The 17,889-nt window shown below is 38.8% G+C and overlaps 1 protein-coding gene across 1 annotated transcript in view; it reads left to right on the plus strand.

Annotated features, from left to right (window-relative positions):
- Nucleotides 1-13,967, plus strand: part of PEX7 (peroxisomal biogenesis factor 7) — a 78,856-nt gene extending 64,889 nt beyond the window's left edge. Inside the window, exon 10 of the mRNA XM_005899100.3 lies at nt 12,120-13,967. Within this exon, the coding sequence (XP_005899162.1) occupies nt 12,120-12,188 (69 nt within the window). The 3' untranslated portion in view covers nt 12,189-13,967. The remainder of the gene's footprint in view (nt 1-12,119) is intronic.
- Nucleotides 13,968-17,889: the final 3,922 nt, after the last annotated feature.

The following is a 17,889-nucleotide window of genomic DNA, read 5'->3' on the forward strand; positions in this document are numbered from 1 at the left end:
AAACCATCCTAGTTTTCTTGTTTCTCTTTGCACCCCTAAAATTCAGTGGGCATCAAGCTTATGGATTTTTCCTTAGCAATATTTCTGAAATGTGGGCCATACTCTTCTAGCTCTGCTGCCTTAGATAAGCATTTATTAGTATCTCTGTCATGGATGACTGCAATCATCTCCTAACCGGTCTCTAAGCTCTTTCCATCATTCTATTGATTTCTCAGTACTGCTTATTGGCAGAGCTCTGCATTATGCAAATCTGATTTTTTCTTCATCCTTGACCTTAAATATATCAATGGCCCCATTGAAGGCAAGAACAAGATGAGATTTGCCACCATTATTACTGTTAATCAACATGGTTCTAAAATTGTCACCAGTTAGTAATAGGAGAAAACAAAATGGAATATAAAAGGTAGAAAAATTTTAAAAGGTAGAAAATTTTATCTTTGTACTTCATACAATTGTCAAGTGTTATAATCTAAGAACCTCAATTTTAAACCCAGTAAAAATAATGAGTTCAATAAAAAGCAATAAAATATGTAAAAAATGAATGCCATGTGGATACGTATAATCATCAGTTAAAGAGTAAAATAGAAAAATTACTTTTACATGGCAACAACTGTGTATATGGTATGTATGATACATAGAAAAATAAAAGTTTTTAAATGTGCAGGACTCTAGATAAAGAAAATTATATACCTTTACTAAGGGACCTTAAAAAATGACTGGAGACTGGAATAAATGAACAGACACATCATGTTCTTGCAGCAGAATATTCTCTTTTTTTCTTTTGGCTATCTTTCTCATAATAGAGAAAGATAGAAAGCCTCCTAATAGATCTTTCTCATCTGGAACACATGGTCAGCCATTCCTGTGACTGCTCTTTAAGGACTCTGACCATTAACTGTCTGCCATATTAGTTATGTACTAGTTTTAATTTACAAATCAACATAGTTAAATTGTCCTCTTCATCATGTCCTCTCAGAAACCTTTCAAGAGGCAGCCTATTACCTCCAGAATAGTCTGAACTATTAATCTTACTTTCAAGATTCAATGTAATCTGTATTGCTATCTGATTTAACTTCTCACTATCCTATGTAATTTCCCTATTTTATACCAATTATATTTTATTATTTGTTATCTCCATGTGTTTGCCACTGTTTCCCTCTCTGTCCTCCACTTCTGCTTGTGCAAAGTATCTCTGCCTTTCCAAGTCCTGGCCAAAGTCTTCTCTCCCTTCTCTCCTTTCCCTTTTTTTGCTTCAGTAAATATTTGAGTGCCAGCCCCTTGCCAGAAGTTACATAAACTCCCTGATATGTAGGTACTGAATAAATGTTGAATGAATTAATGAGTGGATGAATGAAAAGACCCTTTTTTTAGTATACTAGTCAACACTTTCTTCAGTTCACTTCAGTTCAGTCTCTCAGTCGTGTCTGACTCTTTGCGACCCCATGAATCGCAGCACTCCAGGCCTCCCTGTCCATCACCAACTCCCGGAGTTCACTCAGACTCACGTCCATCGAGTCAGTGATGCCATCCAGCCATCTCATCCTCTGTCGTCCCCTTCTCCTCCTGCCCCCAATCCCTCCCTGCATCAGAGTCTTTTCCAACAAGTCAGCTCTTCGCGTGAGGTGGCCAAAGTACTGGAGTTTCAGCTTTAGCATCATTCCCTCCAAAGAAATCCCGGGCTGATCTCCTTCAGAATGGACTGGTTGGATCTCCTTGCAGTCCAAGGGACTCTCAAGAACACCACAGTTCAAAAGCATCAATTCTTCGGCGCTCAGCCTTCTTTACAGTCCAACTCTCACATCCATACATGACCACTAAGGAAAAACCATAGCCTTGACTAGACGGACCTTTGTTGGCAAAGTAATGTCTCTGCTTTTCAATATACTATCTAGGTTGGTCATAACTTTCCTTCCAAGGAGTAAGCTTTTTTTAATTTATTGGCTGCAGTCACCATCTGCAGTGATTTTGGAGCCCAAAAAAAGAAAGTCTGACACTGTTTCTACTGTTTCCCCATCTATTTCCCATGAAGTGATGGGACCGGATGCCATGATCTTCATTTTCTGCATGTTGAGCTTTAAGCCAACTTTTTCACTCTCCTCTTTCACTTTCATCAAGAGGCTTTTGAGTTCCTCTTCACTTTCTGCCATAAGGGTGGTGTCATCTGCATATCTGAGGTTATTGATATTTCTCCCGGCAATCTTGATTCCAGCTTGTGCTTCTTCCAGCCCAGCGTTTCTCATGATGCACTCTGCATATAAGTTAAATAAGCGGGGTGACAATATACAGCCTTGACGTAGTCCTTTTCCTATTTGGAACCAGTCTGTTGTTCCATGTCCAGTTCTAACTGTTGCTTCCTGACCTGCATACACTTTCTTACCTTTACTTAAACCCCATGCTGATTAACATAATAAACTACATTCTTCTCTGCAGTCACTTCCTTTGGGAAGCTGGTTGAGTAAATAAAACGTGTTTTCTTTAGTCTGTAGTTTAATACATTGCAATATACTATCTGCGCTGCTTTTTAAAATTTAGAGTTGACTCTTTGTGATTTCTTTCATTTTCTTTACATTCCTCTGCTTATTTCTCTTGTCCATTTTTGCTAAAGATATATAATTATCATACAGATAATTATAATAGATTAAACAAATTTCCCAAGGGCAAAAACAATTGTACACAAAATTGAGAGGAAAGAGTATAATGATAAATAAGAAATGGAAAATTTGTCAGTAAAGTAAACCTTTTGGTTGATCTGTAGGATGTCTTTGTTATATTAACACCCATATTAAATCAATTGAAATAAATTACCTTATCAATGGCATGTGTAAACATTTTAATAAAATGGACAACATTGATAAACTAGGAATATAAATCATTTATAAATTACACACGTATATAAAATCTGATGTTTTTATTATAATGTTTTCCAAAATTTGCATTTATAGGATCATTATTATTGATGATGGTTTATAACACATCTTACTTGATCCATCAGTGATAAATTTTTATTATAAACTCCTTATTGACTGAATTTGTTTCTTTAATATCCTTGGGTCTACTGTGGAACTTAGCCCAGTACTTTACACATAGAAAATGGTAAAATATTTAATACAGTTGCTCTTAAGCATTCCATGTACGATGTCATGATGTATATGCTGTAGCTGAATTCAGAAATTAATAAGCTTTTTTGATAGATAATAAGTTTCTATTCTGTTTTTCAAGAATGCTTCTTTACATGTTTTAAAGAAATTGACATGCTAGGATAATATCAAGAAATTCATATTTCTAATTAATGTGCTTACTCTTAAAATTAGAAATATCGAACGCGCTGTTCAAAGTACAATTGAACTAACAAAAAACAGACGTTTGTATGGGCTCTTACCTTATTGGTTATTTTTCACTGCTCTAGAAGATAAGAGCTTTTAAAAATAATAATGAAAAAGATTAATCTTTTCTTTCAATTTTACATTAAACAAATATAAAATATTCTAACAAACCATTTTTCCTGTAATGATAATTTTCATTCTGAGTTTTATTGAAAAGGTTGGTGTTTTGATCTCAGATTAAAGGAAGTTTAGAGGACATAGGGATGAAATGTACAACAATGGGAGCCTGCAAGGTAAGAAATGGTTTTCCGCTTGAATATCCCCGGGCAGACAATGCAGAGCCTGGAGGTCAGCCTATGCTATGGTGTCCACATGCACACTCACCTTCAGAGGAGAGGGTCAAACAAGGTCGGCCTTGGCAGCCAGCCTTCAGAAATCCTAGACGGGAGTCAGGAGTCAGAAAAAGCCTCTCTTAAAACATTAAGGGTTTTGTCAGAGGACTTATAATGCAGTTTAGTTGCCTTTAAGCTAGAACTTTTTAGTTCCTCATTTGTTCTTTCTTTGTTGCTGATGTATTAGTTGATTTACATTGTGGTAGTTTCCGGTGTATAGCATAGTGGTTCAGTATTTTTGCAGATTGTATCCTATTATAGGTTATTGTAAGATAGTGGGTATAATTTCCTGATTCTGCCAAGACACATAATCAATGACTCTAAAAAAAATCCTGTTTAGGTGTACTTGTACAAAAGTGTTTCCATCCATATGCGAATGTTGTTAGAAAACAGAAGCTATATTACCCAGAATACTTTCATTTTCTCCATAGTTATTGTGAAGCAAAGAGCCCAATTTTATTATGCAGATGTATGATTAGCTTTGACACCTGAAAGATTTTGCCCATTTGTTCCCTTTAGAACAGATATTTTAAAATCTGTATTTACTTTATTTGGCCCTGTGGGTCTATCTATAAACTGTTCTAACCCATTTAGAACTCACCAGGGTACAAATCTAAAATAAAATAAGTAACACAAAAATACTGTTATTCACCATAGTTTAAATGAGTAATAGAATTTTGTAATGTGTTCAAGTAGAAATTCTGGATTCTTACTTATGGAGAATCAGGTCTGGAAGCTCCATAAACTTTCGGTTAAGAATGCTTCAGGTGTAAGACCAGTGATTTTCTTTAAAGATAGTTCAGTGTGTCTTCTTTCTTAGTCCTCCTCACAACTTACTGTCTTCCCGTCACATATCAGCCTTCCAGATTTGAAACTTAGATTCTAAATAAAAATGTAAAAATATGGCACGGGGTGTTTTCCATTTTATTAGTGGCAAATTAACCTCTTCTTTTTCCTCAAGATCAGAAGATAAATCTTCCTTTGAAAGATTTTTTTCAATAATGCTAAATTTCCTTTTAGTTGATAACCAAAAATTCTTGCAAATAAAGTACTTCCTCAGAACTCCAGGTTAGTGCACAGGATGAAAGCCCAGTTAATTGATACAGAATAAACCTTCTGTACTATGGGTTCCCCATCCACAGGTTTTCAGTTCAGTCGTTCAATTATGTCTGACTCTATGCGACCCCATAGACTGTAACCTGCCAGGCTTCTCTGTCTATGGGATTTTCCAGGAAGAATACTGGAGTGAGTTGCTGTTTCCTACCCCAGGGGATCTTCCTGACCCAGGGATTGAACCCACGTCTGTTGCATCTCTTTCACTGGCAGGCAGATTCTTTACCTGGGAAGCTATTCTAATGTACGCCAAAGCTTGAGACCACTGCACAGTAGAAATGCCTCTAGGAAACTAAAGTTTAACAGTGTGCTTTTGTCTTATTTGAGGGTTGAGATGTTTATTTTTAAAGCAGCCTTCTGAAGATTGACTTTTTATCTCTCTTAAATCTACTCTTTTGGCATTATATTGCTTTTTGTGACAGGGGTCTATTATATATTTCTCTTATTGTCAAGTTCTAGAAAAAAAGACTTTATCTCCCCTGATGAACTGGTAAATTCATTGTATTTGTGTATCTTAGATTATTGTTTGCCTTTTTCACCTTTGCTGCCAAAATGTGTAGATAGAGCTCAATTTCATATCCCATTTTAGCAGTTATTCCTAGTCTCCTTTTTCTAGATGATTATCAGCCCCTTATTCCCATTTCATGTTTGTTCTTTTAATGAAATGGCTTTTCTGTGGCCACATTCAAGGATAATTTTCAATATGGCCATCATGGCTCTCATACAAGTATAATATGAACATGTGTCAAAGACCTTTTGTAACTTGTGAAGGATTTTACAGCTAGCTCAAAGGAACCAAAGAACCAACACATATAGGCAGCTGATGAATGTGAGAATGAATTTACTAATAGATGCAGAACTAGTCAGTATCCATGGACAGTAACACTTAATGATTAGAATCATCTCTCAGGAGACAGGACAAGGCATCGATTGTGTCTCTATAGGACAGCCTTCATTTGCAATTTTAATGGCTGAGAATCATTTGATTACTGTCAGTTTTCTATAACTTTAGAGTTGTAAAATAATCCAGTCAGAGCCAGTGGAAGGCATAAGACCCCTATAGATCCCAGTAATCCTGTGAGACTCTAGAACAATGCCAGCATTCCACTGCAAGAACACCCAGCAGTCTATCTGCGGATTGCAACCTTTCACAGTTTTTCCTGACAGCAAGGTAACAGGCAAAGAAATGAGTCCTCGTATAGGAGCCTGAAATGGAGAAAGAGGATCTTCGGTAGATGAGAAAGGAGATATCCTGTTATTGTCTTCTCATTCTCTGTCGTGAGTCATCTGGCCTTGAAGGAGTCTATGTGTTCAGGAGTGAATTCCTGGGGGTGGGAGGGAAAGATGGCTTTGCCACGGAGAAGCAGGACCAGGGCTGGGAAAGACTCTTTGCTGTATTGGACAAGCTACTGCAATGGGTGGATCTCATCCAGTAAAACAAGAGTATTTATTACCATATCATCTGATTTACTTACTTATTTTTTGGTCTTTTTGTTAACCCTAATTTTTAGCAAAGTCTTTTAGGCTGGCTTCAGATAGGTAGCATGGGACATTAAGAAAAAGCCCTGTTTACCCTAATTTATAGAACTACGTGGTCCCTTCAAGGCCATTGGAGTTGTGATGGTAATTAATGAGCGTCCCACTGCGGACCCGCAGCGACCTCATGGTCATGTTTCTTTATCAGGAAGTCTCATCTCTACATTGCCTCTCTTGGAGAATCTGGAGCCTTGTTGTTAGTTTAGTAAAGTGCTTTTCTTTCTTACCTTATTATTATTTTTACTTGTTAGCTTTTTAAAATTCACAGCACTTGATGTTGTTTAGTCGCTCAGTTGTATCTGACTCTTTTGTGACCCCATGGACTGTAGTCCGCCAGACTTCTTTGTCCCACGGATTTCCCAGGGAAGAATACTGGGATAGGTTGCCATTTTCCTCTGCAGGGGATCCTCCAGACCCAGGGATTGAACTTGTGTCTCCTTCATTAGCAAGGAGGAGGATTCTTTTCCACTGAGCCACTGGAGAAGCCCAGCACTAGATGGGGTTTAATGAAATAGTTAATTAATTTTAGTTAATTAATTAGTTAATGGGTAAAGAGTGTTTGCATTAATTTGAATCAATCTATTCATGTGTGCTCAGTCATGTCCTACTCTTGGCAACCCCTTGGACTGTAGCCCCCCAGGCCCCTCTGTCCATGGGATTTTCCAGGCAGGAATACGGCTGTGTTTGCATGCTTGGTCACGTCCAACTCTTTGCAACCCCATAGACTGTAGCCCCCCAGGCCCCTCTGTCCATGGGATTTTCCAGGCAGGAATACTGGCTGTGCATGCATGCTTGATCACATCCAACTCTTTGCAACCCCATAGACTGTAGTCCACCAGGCCCTCTGTCCATGGGATTTTCTAGGCAAGAATACTGGAATGTGTTGCCATTTCCTTCTCTAGAGGATCTTCCCGACCCAGGGCTCAAACCCATGTCTGATGCATCTCCTGCATTAGGAAGTAGATTCTTTACCACTCACGCCACCTGGGAAGCCCATAATCTAGTCATGATTCTGTATCCTTGCAATTTTAGTTCTTTTTCATATTATCAATTAATTTAGTGTATAGAGTTACAAACATTTGCTGATTCAGTGGCCTTGACATTTGTTAGTTATATATATATATATATATATATATATATATATATATATAAGTTCTTAGTAGGTAAGAAGCTGGATTGAGAGTGCTAAATAAGGATTCAGAAACATAAGTTACAGATATGTTATATTAGAAGCTTAAGTCTCATTTCTCTGATTCTCTTTTCTGTAATAGTTGACACAACATACAGAAAGGCCCAGCACTTGAAAAACTATATACATAAATGAGACAAATAAATTTGTGTAATAATCTTTGTGTTTTGGAGTATAAAAATTTACAGTTGCAGGATTAGGCAGATAATGAGTATTGATCAGCCTTTTGTGAGGCCACGGTTTTCAGTGAACAGACTCAGTAGTGTTAGGTTCTGGTTCCACTTCTGCTGCCGTAGTGTGAATATGAGAAAAAGTTAAGCTCTGCGGTCTTAATCTATAAAACTCATTCTTTGAGCTAAACTTTATTGAATCATTGTTAAGTTATAGCACAACATGGTCCATGCCCTCAAAGAGCTGGAAACACTTGTTAATAAATAAGCACAGCTGATATATTATAGGTACAGTGAATGACTTCCCAGAGGAGGTAATGCTTAAATGGATTCTTCTGCAAAGAGGTGTCATCTCCAGGCAAAGCAAGATAAGGGCCAGAGAGGAAGGGAGGGAGAAAGGTTATTCAGGGGAGGGGATCAGTGAGAGCACACGAGCACAGAGGCATGAGCAAGATGCCAGGATTTGAGCTTGTGAGTCTGGTGCACTGAGAAACAGAAGTAGGTAGCAACCAAATCTTGAAGAGTCTGGTTTTTAATGCTTAAATTAAAAAAGTTTGATTAAAAGGTCTCTAATGCTTTCTCTAGCTTGAATTATGAGCTGAGATATTGTTAGTGAATGATAAGGAGTTGATCTGTTCTGATTGGGCTTACCTTGTGACACAGCTGGTAAAGAATCCGCCTGCAATGCAGGAGACCTATGTTCAATGCCTGAGTTGGGAAGATCCCCTGGAGAAAGGAAAGGCTACCCAGTTCAGCATTCTGGCCTGGAGAATTCCATGGACTGTAAAGTCCATTGGTATTCCAAAGAGTTGGACACGATTGAGCAACTTTCACTTTACTTCAAGTTCTGATTAATCTGCAGTTCCTGTATTCTATAGTGACAGCCAGGTAATTTGACTGACTGAGACTTTGAGTTCCCTTTTGTAACTTTCAACCTTTGCAACCATTAAAGGACCGGAAATATAGTTCAAATAACTTTGGTCAAATCTCTCTCTTGCTGCTTCATCCTTAATGTTACTGTCTACATTTTTTTTATTTCCTTCTCTTACTTCTGGAAAATTTCGAATGTATAGAAAGTAAACAATGCTATGCTATGCTAAGTCACTTCAGTCGTGTCCGACTCTGTGCGACCCCATAGACGGCAGCCCACCAGGCTTCCCTGTCCCCGGGTTTCTCCAGGCAAGAACACTAGAGTGAGTTGCCATTTCCTTCTCCAATGCGTGAAAGTGAAAAGTGAAAGTGAAGTCGCTCAGTAGGTGTCCGACCCTCAGCGACCCCATGGACTGCAGCCTTCCAGGCTCCTCCATCCATGGGATTTTCCAGGCAAGAGTACTGGAGTGGGGTGCCATTGCCTTCTCCGAAAGTAAACAATAGGATAATATAATTCCATTATCCAGATTTGACAATTACCAACATTCTTGTTTTGTTTATTTCTCAACTCATGTCCTCATTCAATTTTTATTATTGTCATTATTATTCTTACTGTTTCTAGGTGTCATTTTTGTACACTGAAATATACAAATCTTATATATAGGTTTTTGACAAACAGATATACTTGTGTAATCTACATCTCATCTCAATACAAAACAATTACATCTTCCTTTCAAATTTCCTTGTTCTCCTTTCCAGACTCTCCCTGGCCCCATACCTCCCTCCAGTTGAAAAGACAAAACAACCATTTCCTTAATTTTTATTTTGCCTTAGATTAGTTTTGCCTGTTTTAGAACTTACATGATGGCATCTCCTATATGTGCTCTTTGGTTTCTGTCTTCTTTCACTCATTCACTGTCTGTGAGATTCATCCATGTTGCTCCCTCCACCACCAGTAGTTCCCTCCGTGGTGTTGCTTAGCATTGTTCTATTGTTTGAATTTACTAGTTTGTCAGCCATTCTTTTGTATGTGTTATGCTTGTTTCCAGTTGTGTGCTATTGTGAATGAGGTTGCTAAGGATATCCTTATATACACTGTTTTGTAAAAATGTTTTCAGTTCTGTTGGAAGCCCCTCTAGGAGTGAAATCACTCGGTGTGTGTTTATAAGAAACAGCCAGTTTTCCACAGTGGTTATACCAACACAGGCTTTCCAGGTGGCGCTAGTGGTAAAGAACAACCGGTGTGCCAATGCAGGAGACATAAGAGACACAGGTTCCATCCCTGGGTTGGGAAGATCCCCTGGAGGAGGGCATGGCAACCCACTCCAGTATTCTTGCCTGGAGAATCCCATGGACAGAGGAGCCTGGCGGGCTACAGTCCATAGGGTTGCAAAGGGTCAGACACAACTGAAGCAGCTTAACACACATAACACACTTGAGAGTGACAGCTCCTCTGCATCCCTCCTAACATTTGATGTTGTCTGTCTTTAATTTGGGGGCTTCCCTGGTAGCTCAGCTGGTAAAGAATCTGCCTGCAATGCAGGAGACCCCAGTTTGATTCCTGGGTCGGGAGAAGGGATAAGCTATCCACTCCAGTATTCTTGGGCTTCAGTGGCGGCTCAGATGGTAAAGAATCCATCTGCGGTGTGGGAGACCTGGGTTCGATCCCTGGGTTGGGAAGATCCCCTGGAGGAGGGCATGGCAACCCACTCCAGTATTCTTGCCTGGAGAATCCCCATGGACAGAGGAGCCTGGCGGGCTACATTCCATGCATGGGGTCACAAAGAGTCAGACACGACTGAATGACTAAGCACAGCACAGCACATCTTTAATTTTAGCCATTCTTGTGCATATGTAGTGGTATCTCATTGTGGTTTTTATTTGCATTTCCATGATGCCTAATGATTATTGAATGTTTTTATGTGCTTATTGATCATTTATATGTTTTTTATCTGTTAATAAAGTCTATTGTTCATTTTTAATTGGGTTGTCTTTATTACTGAGTTATAGTAATTCTTTATATATTCTGGATACAAATTCTTTGCCAGATGTCTGTTTTGTGAAAATTTTCTCCCACTCTGTGTTTTGCTTATTCAGTTTCTTAGTGGTGTCTTTGGATGATCACAAGTTTTATTTGATTGAGTCTGTTATCTAATCTTTATGGTTATTACTTCCTGTTTAAGAAATCTTTGCTTGCCCTCGGATTGAGACTATATGTCTCCTGTGTTTTCTTCTAAAAGCTTTACACCATTAGCTTTTACATTTCAGTCTGTGACCCATCCATCTTAAATGAACTTTTGTTTTCTGGTGTAAAGTCGGGCTCTAATTCTTATGTCTCCATATGGCCATCCTGTTCTAGCACCATTTGTTGAAGAGACTTTTCTTTTCCTATTGGGTTGTTTTGGAACATTTGTTAAAAAGCAGCTGTCCAAGTGTTGGGTCTGTTCCAGAGCTGTGTTCTGTTCCTTTGATCTGTTGTATATTCCTATCCAGTTTTGCACTGTGTTGATTGCTTTTCTTTTATGATTAGTCCTGACTCCAGTAGTATAAACAGTACAACTCTGTTGTTCTTTTTCAAAATTTTTGTGGCTATTCTAGATCCTCTTTCTACATAAACTAAAAGTCATCTTCTATATTTTTATTAAAAAGCTTGCTGGGATTATGAATTTTTTATACATCATTTAGGGGAAAAATTAACTTTTTAATAAATATCGAACCCATGAACATGGTATCTTTTCCATTTATTCGGGCCATCTTTAATTTCTCTCAGCTGCATTTTAGGGTGGATGTTTTGCATACCTTTTGTTAAATGTGTTTCTAAGTATTTTGTTATTTGATGCTATTCTAAGTGAATTTTTTATTCGCAGTTTAAAAATTTTCTCTTGTTGGTATACAGAAATACAGTTGATTTTATACCCTGAGATATTGCTGTACTTACCAGTTTTTTAACACACATTTTTGAGCACCCTGAACTATTTTCGCTTCATGTTTTTATGTGACTTTTTAGACTTGAATGTCTATGTCTACCTTATATCTGCCCCTAAAGAGGGCCAGTGTGAATGCAATGGCATTTGTGAAATCTTCTGACACTTTCCCAGCTAGAGTCAAAGAATTGCTTCCCTGAGAGTCTATTAGAGCACTTTCCACTTTTGGTTTTGAATGAGCCATTCTTTGAAGGCAGGCACTATGCTTTTCCTTCTCTTTTATCCCTATAATAGCTGGTATGGTGTCTTGGTTCACAGTTTAGGAATGTACCTTTTCAACATTTATCTCAGGACCCGTAGGGAATTATGTAGCTCTGGTGGGAAACCCTTACAGGCAACTTTAGTCACTTGGAAACAAGCCCCAAAGTGTATCTTAAAAAGGGAAAATAGACTTTTTTCCAGAAATGTGTTCCTGTGTTCCTCCTATTTAAAGATCTGTTCAGTGGTGGATGATCTACTTACACTCCAAGTGACTTAGGCTTTTTTCTTCCAGTTTTGAATGTTTGTGGATTGTTTCTTCTCACTTCCTTTTTGTTTTCCAGGTGGCTGACTGTGCTTGGGATGAAACAATAAAGATATATGATCCTGTTTGTCTTACCATGCTGGCTTGAGACAAGCTTCTTCATTCAGAAACAAAGGAGACTGACTGAAGAACTGCTTAGCAGGAAATAAGTTATACTATAGATTTTATGTTTTTATATACTATTCATATTTCAAATTTTAAAAATTCATTTTGGAATCAATTTTGAGGCAGCTGATAAAGACTTTGGTTCACTATTTAAAGCCTGGTACATAAGCCATATTTCTTAAAAATCTTAAGAATAATTGAAGTTATGGTATATGGTGTATCTTATAGTATCTATTAAAGTATAACCTATTATAAAATGGATTAAAATATGGGAGCTCTGTAGATTATATTGATAGTGATATATTTCACTTTTAATTTGTCATTTTTGATTTAAAATATAATGACTGCTATTGATAAAAATCACAAAAACGGTATCTCTTGATCATTTATGATTCTATGACACCCCTACCAAGGTTACTTTTTCTAATACAGTACATATGTATAACACTATATAATATTGATACATCTATGGTTATAGTAACAGGGCTCTAGTAACTGCAGATTTATTCAGCGATTATTTATTGAGCATCTACTACGTGCTTGACACACAGAATGAATGAGATTCTCTCAAGGCCTGGTGTCCGTCATACATAAGAACATGGGAGCTTTCCTGGTGGTAAAGAATCCGCCTGCCAATGCTGGAGACTCGGGTTCAGTCCCTGGTCCAGAGAGATCCCACATGCTGCAGAGCAACTAGTCCGTGTGCCACAACTTTTGAGCCTGTGCTCTAGAGCCTGGGAGCTACAGCTACTGAGCCCACATGCCTAGAGCCTGTGCTCTGCAATAAGAGAAGCCACCACAATTAAAAAACGTGCACACGACTAGAGAGTACCCCACTCGCTGCAACTTTAGAGAAAAGCCTGCACAGCAACAAGGACCCAGCAAGCCAAAAATAAATAAATAAAATTATTAAAAAAAAAAAAAGATGCTGAGAGTTAAGAGCTTACATGTATTTTACTTTTATTCAAATATTTTTGGATATTATACCCATGACCCTATATTTCTCTCTTCCTATTTCTCTATAATCAGATTTTTGAAAAACTGGTCACTGGGCAAAAAGTCTTAGGTCCTACAAAGGTTTCAGGAAATTACCTTAAAACTAAGTAATGAAATACTTAGTTAATTCATAACTAATAATGAAATATCCTAATTAATGCCATAAACCCTCCTCACTACCTCCTTAGGTCTTGAAAAACCTTAAGGTGTGATGATCCATAAAAAATTAGGTTGAAAGAGAAAAAGTAGTAGAATAGACAACTTTGTTCAGGAAGGAGGGGATATATGTACACCTATGACTGATTCCCTTGCAACTCAGCTGGTAAAGAATCCGTCTGCAATGTGAGAGAGCTAGGTTCCATCCCTGGGTTGGGAAGATCCCCTGGAGAGGGAAAGGCTACCCATTCCAGTATTCTGGCCTGGAGAATTCCATTGACCGTATAGTCCATGGTATCGCAAAGAGTCGGACATGACTGAGCAACTTTCACTTTCACATTGCTGATTCATGTTGAGGTTTGACAGAAAACAACAAAATTCTGTAAAGCAATTGTCCTTCAATTAAAAAATGAATAAATTAAAAATGTTACAAATGCCAAAGCTGTCATTAAATTTTTAACAAGTTTTTGAGAATTTTTAAAGAGAAAAATACATTCGTAGTTATCAGAACAAAAATAAAATATATGTATATTGTCTAATTTACGTATTTCCCAGTTTCTACAGAAAAACCAGATGCCTTACAAGATACAAAAATAAAAAAAAAACAAAAGGAAACATAAAGTGGAGCAAAGCGTGAGCTTGAAAATATATGTATTCTAAGAATAAGTTTTAGAAAGTTGCTACTGGAGGTGTAAATGGGAAGTCTGGTCAGGTACAGGATGCAGTGGCCAAGGCCTGAGGGCAAGGACCTCATTCTGGCTTGGCCCTAGCACCATGCCCGGCACATAGAAAGTGTTCAGTGAATATCTGTCGAATGAATGAATGGTCTCACAGAAAGTATTAACTCTTTTTGGTTCTTAGACCAATCAGTGCTGCTTTTGAGAGGCCCACATAGAGAGGACACTGCTTCACATGACTGTCTTGTAAGGTCCAAGGTGCTCAAGCACGTCCTTAGAGCTGGCACAATGATGAGTTCAGTTCATAAACTGCTTTTGTGTTGCCTCCCTCCGTAAGAAAGACAAACTGTTGAACCAAGTGTATGCAGCTCAGTAAAAGCAGGTTCACAGCTCTGTATGGGCAGAATTTATAATAGACCTTCTAAAATACCTAACCCAGATCATGTTTACAGTGAAAGGAAATGACTTATTTTCCTTTTAAAATGCAAGAGATTTTATTAAAATAATTTACCGTGTATCATCTGAAACAGACACTGGTAATTTAAAAACTAATATCCCTCTCGATTCCCCCCACCCCCTTCTGTTTTGGAGATGTTAGAGCTATTTAGAACACTACTTACCTCAGAATACCTTAGAATAATACTTACCTCAGGTGCTTGGGGTCTGTTAATCTGAAGGAGGGTGGAGGAACATTTATTCAGTGAGTTCCTTGAGCTAGGATTGTCAAGCTAGAGGGAAAGGAGCTGGATTCTATCCTGAAAGAGAATGCACAAGAGTTTTGAATTCTTACTAATTCACAAACCAAGCAGCCTCTGGACTTTGAGAGGACAGCCAGTCCTTCCCTCTAGGTCTGGAAAATCAGAATTTGTCTCCTGGCAGCTGAGTTCTTGAGTTTCATCCCCGTCTGCCTCTCCCAAGTTCCTCCTGTACCTGCAGTGAGAGCACAGCACTGAGGAGTGACTGCAGGAAAGGGGAACTCAGGTCACTGGGTATCTTCTGTGACCTGGGCATCACATGAGATGCTTTCTGTATCTTATTCCCTTTAATCTTTATGACATCCCTGCAAGGAAGCCCTCCCATTTTCCAGACACGGAAACAAAGGCTTTCAGAGGCCATAATTGCCAGGAAGTATGGAGCTGGAATTTGAAATCAGCTATGACTCGATCTGGTCCTGCCACGTGGCTTTTTTCTTAGAAATAACAGAAATTGGCCCACTGAGAAACAGGAAGTTGTGGGACTCTCTGGTAACTAGATCCTCCTCATTCCTAAGAGAATTGTTTCCAAGTCTAAACTGACAAGATTGTGTTTGCAAGTTTAAAGAGCTAAGAAACACCGTGGGTGACCCTCCTAAAGCATGTCTCATCTGGGAAGACTCAGGCTGAGGGTCAGCTGTCCCTTCTGCTTTTGGCAGTGAGCCCTCTCTGTGTATCTTAGCTATAATTTGGCTCTTCCAGAAATGAACTCATTAATTTATTACTTAATAGGCCTCTTTTTTGAAAGAGATAATCTATTTATATGTTCTTGACTTCCATACTGACTACTCCTGAATCTCCTACCTTCTCCGCCTGGGTCTCCCAGTTGAACCAAATTCATCTTGCTCACTACATGGGTTCCTCCTGCACGTGTGTTTTTCATTTGTTGTCAGTACAGTCCACCCAGTAGCTCAAGCTAAACTCCTAATGCCATCCTTGCTCCTTTCCTTATTCCCACCTCTCCACTCCAAGACACATCAAATCAGTCACTAAGTCCTATCCCTTTTACCCCCTAAATACTTCTCCACTCTGTCTCTTCTCCTCAATCCAAACACCACTGCCCTAGTTCAAGCCCTCATTAGCTTTTCTCTGGACAATCGCTGCAGTTTCCTAAGTGATGTGTCTGTTTCGAGTTCTGTGCCCTCAGAGCCATCCTTCTCAACACAGCTGCCGGAGGCTGATCTAAAATGCAATCTGATTACATCAATTTCAGTGTAAAACCTTTCTCTGCTTATAGGATTGCCTACAGGAAAAAGTTCAAGCTCACTAACCAGGCAGCCAAGGTCCTCTGGGGCTAGCCCTTGCCTCTATCTGCAGCGTTGCTTCTCTCCACACTGTCACAACTTTGTGCCCCAGGAACACCAGCGTGCTCACAAACTCCCCATGCAAATAATGCTTCCAAAGTCACTCAGGTGATTTTTAGCCGGCCTCAGATACTCACCGTGTAGAACCCTCCACTGGCTGAGTGTCCCTGAAACATGGCATCTGGCTTTCCATGAGACTGACTAAGACAAGAGAAAGAGAAAATTCAACATGGAAGCCTCGGTCTTTTACATACTCATCTCCGAATGAGGCCATCACCTCTTGCTGCCTCCTGTCAGTCGCGGCCACTCAGACCAACCATTCTAGAGCGTGGGAGGGGCTCACAGGGCGTAAAGATGCGGAAGCAGCAATCTATGGGGACTCGTAGAGGCTGGTTACAGTGTGCTTTTATAGACAGGTGTGTATGATATCCTAAGTGTATTTTTTTTTGAAGGAGGGCTTGTATGCATCCATATATGCACAAGAAAAACTGAAATGTTCATGTCAAACTCTTAACAGTAGCCAACTCTGTAGTGGGGCTGGGGGTGGGAACTATGGGAAACAGCAAGTTCTCTTTATAAATTTTGTTTTCCTCTTACATAGTATAATGAGCATGCCTTATTTTTGCAATTAAAATAATGAAATAAGACCTTATTTTCTTCTCCAGGAAGCCTTCTCTGATGCACTTCTCAGGCTGATGTTGCTGCCCTCCTTGGTACTCCCCTGTTTCTGGCACAAGCCCCCACTGTTGTATAAGTGTCATTGTGTTACCTTATCTCCTCCTGTGAATCCCTTAAGGACTAAGATGGGCGTTTATCTCTGAATCCTCTGTGGCTAAGAGATGGCCTGGTACAAAACACTAGCTGGATATATTCACCAAATAAACAAACTAAAGGATTTATTTAATATTGTAAAAATATATTGTGTGGCTCCAAAGAAAATGGACCCTAGATACCAGTAGGTCAAATAAGTTTTTGACCTTCAGATTGACATTTATGTTCAATTAACCTTGCTAAAAATGGTATTCTTATTCCCACCCACCCCCCATTTTTCTTCAGGAGATTTCCCATTTTTTCTTTTAGGAGCTTATCTAGTAACTGGTGTGGGAGATGGTATTAACTTTGTAAAAAATGAAAGCCCTAATGGAAAAGAATTATCTGCAGTAAAGTGGAGAAAATGCACTGTTCCATGCCAATGCAGGTTTCAAATTAAGCTAAATATTCTTGCCTAAATGAGAAGAGTAAGATAGCTGAATCAGCCTCAAATCTTTTACTTAATGTTAGCATCACAAATGGAAGCAATTATAATTGCTGGCAGAAATGAATCATTCCAAAACTAGGTCTGTGCAGACAATTCTTTATATTCACTTAATATGGCTTAAAACCACCATTCTTTGATTGGAACAGCCCCCAGAAGTAGAACAGTGGTATTTGCTGATGTTGTCTTTAAAAAATTAATTTTCAAAAGTTTTTATGAGTGTACTTTAAATATAGGCTTATACTACACACACAAATTTCAACTGTTGCTTCAAACCTCATTTTCTAAAGAAATAACATCAACAGTTGAAGAACAGAGTCCCTGAAATAGCCAATGGTGTGTAACCAAAGATTGTAGCTAAAAAAAAAAAAAAACCCACCCAGAAACCCACGAATTCCCCAGGGAACCGGAAGCACGCATGTAACTATAATACTATCCAGTGTTGTTCCGGGAAAGTTGGCACATGGGCCATTCTGAAAACATTTTCTTGAATACACTCACCTGTGGGGGGGCAGGGAGGTGGCCTTACTAGGCCCTGGGCATC

The sequence above is a fragment of the Bos mutus genome, chromosome 9, assembly GCF_027580195.1.
Source record: "Bos mutus isolate GX-2022 chromosome 9, NWIPB_WYAK_1.1, whole genome shotgun sequence".
NCBI lineage: Eukaryota > Metazoa > Chordata > Mammalia > Artiodactyla > Bovidae > Bos > Bos mutus.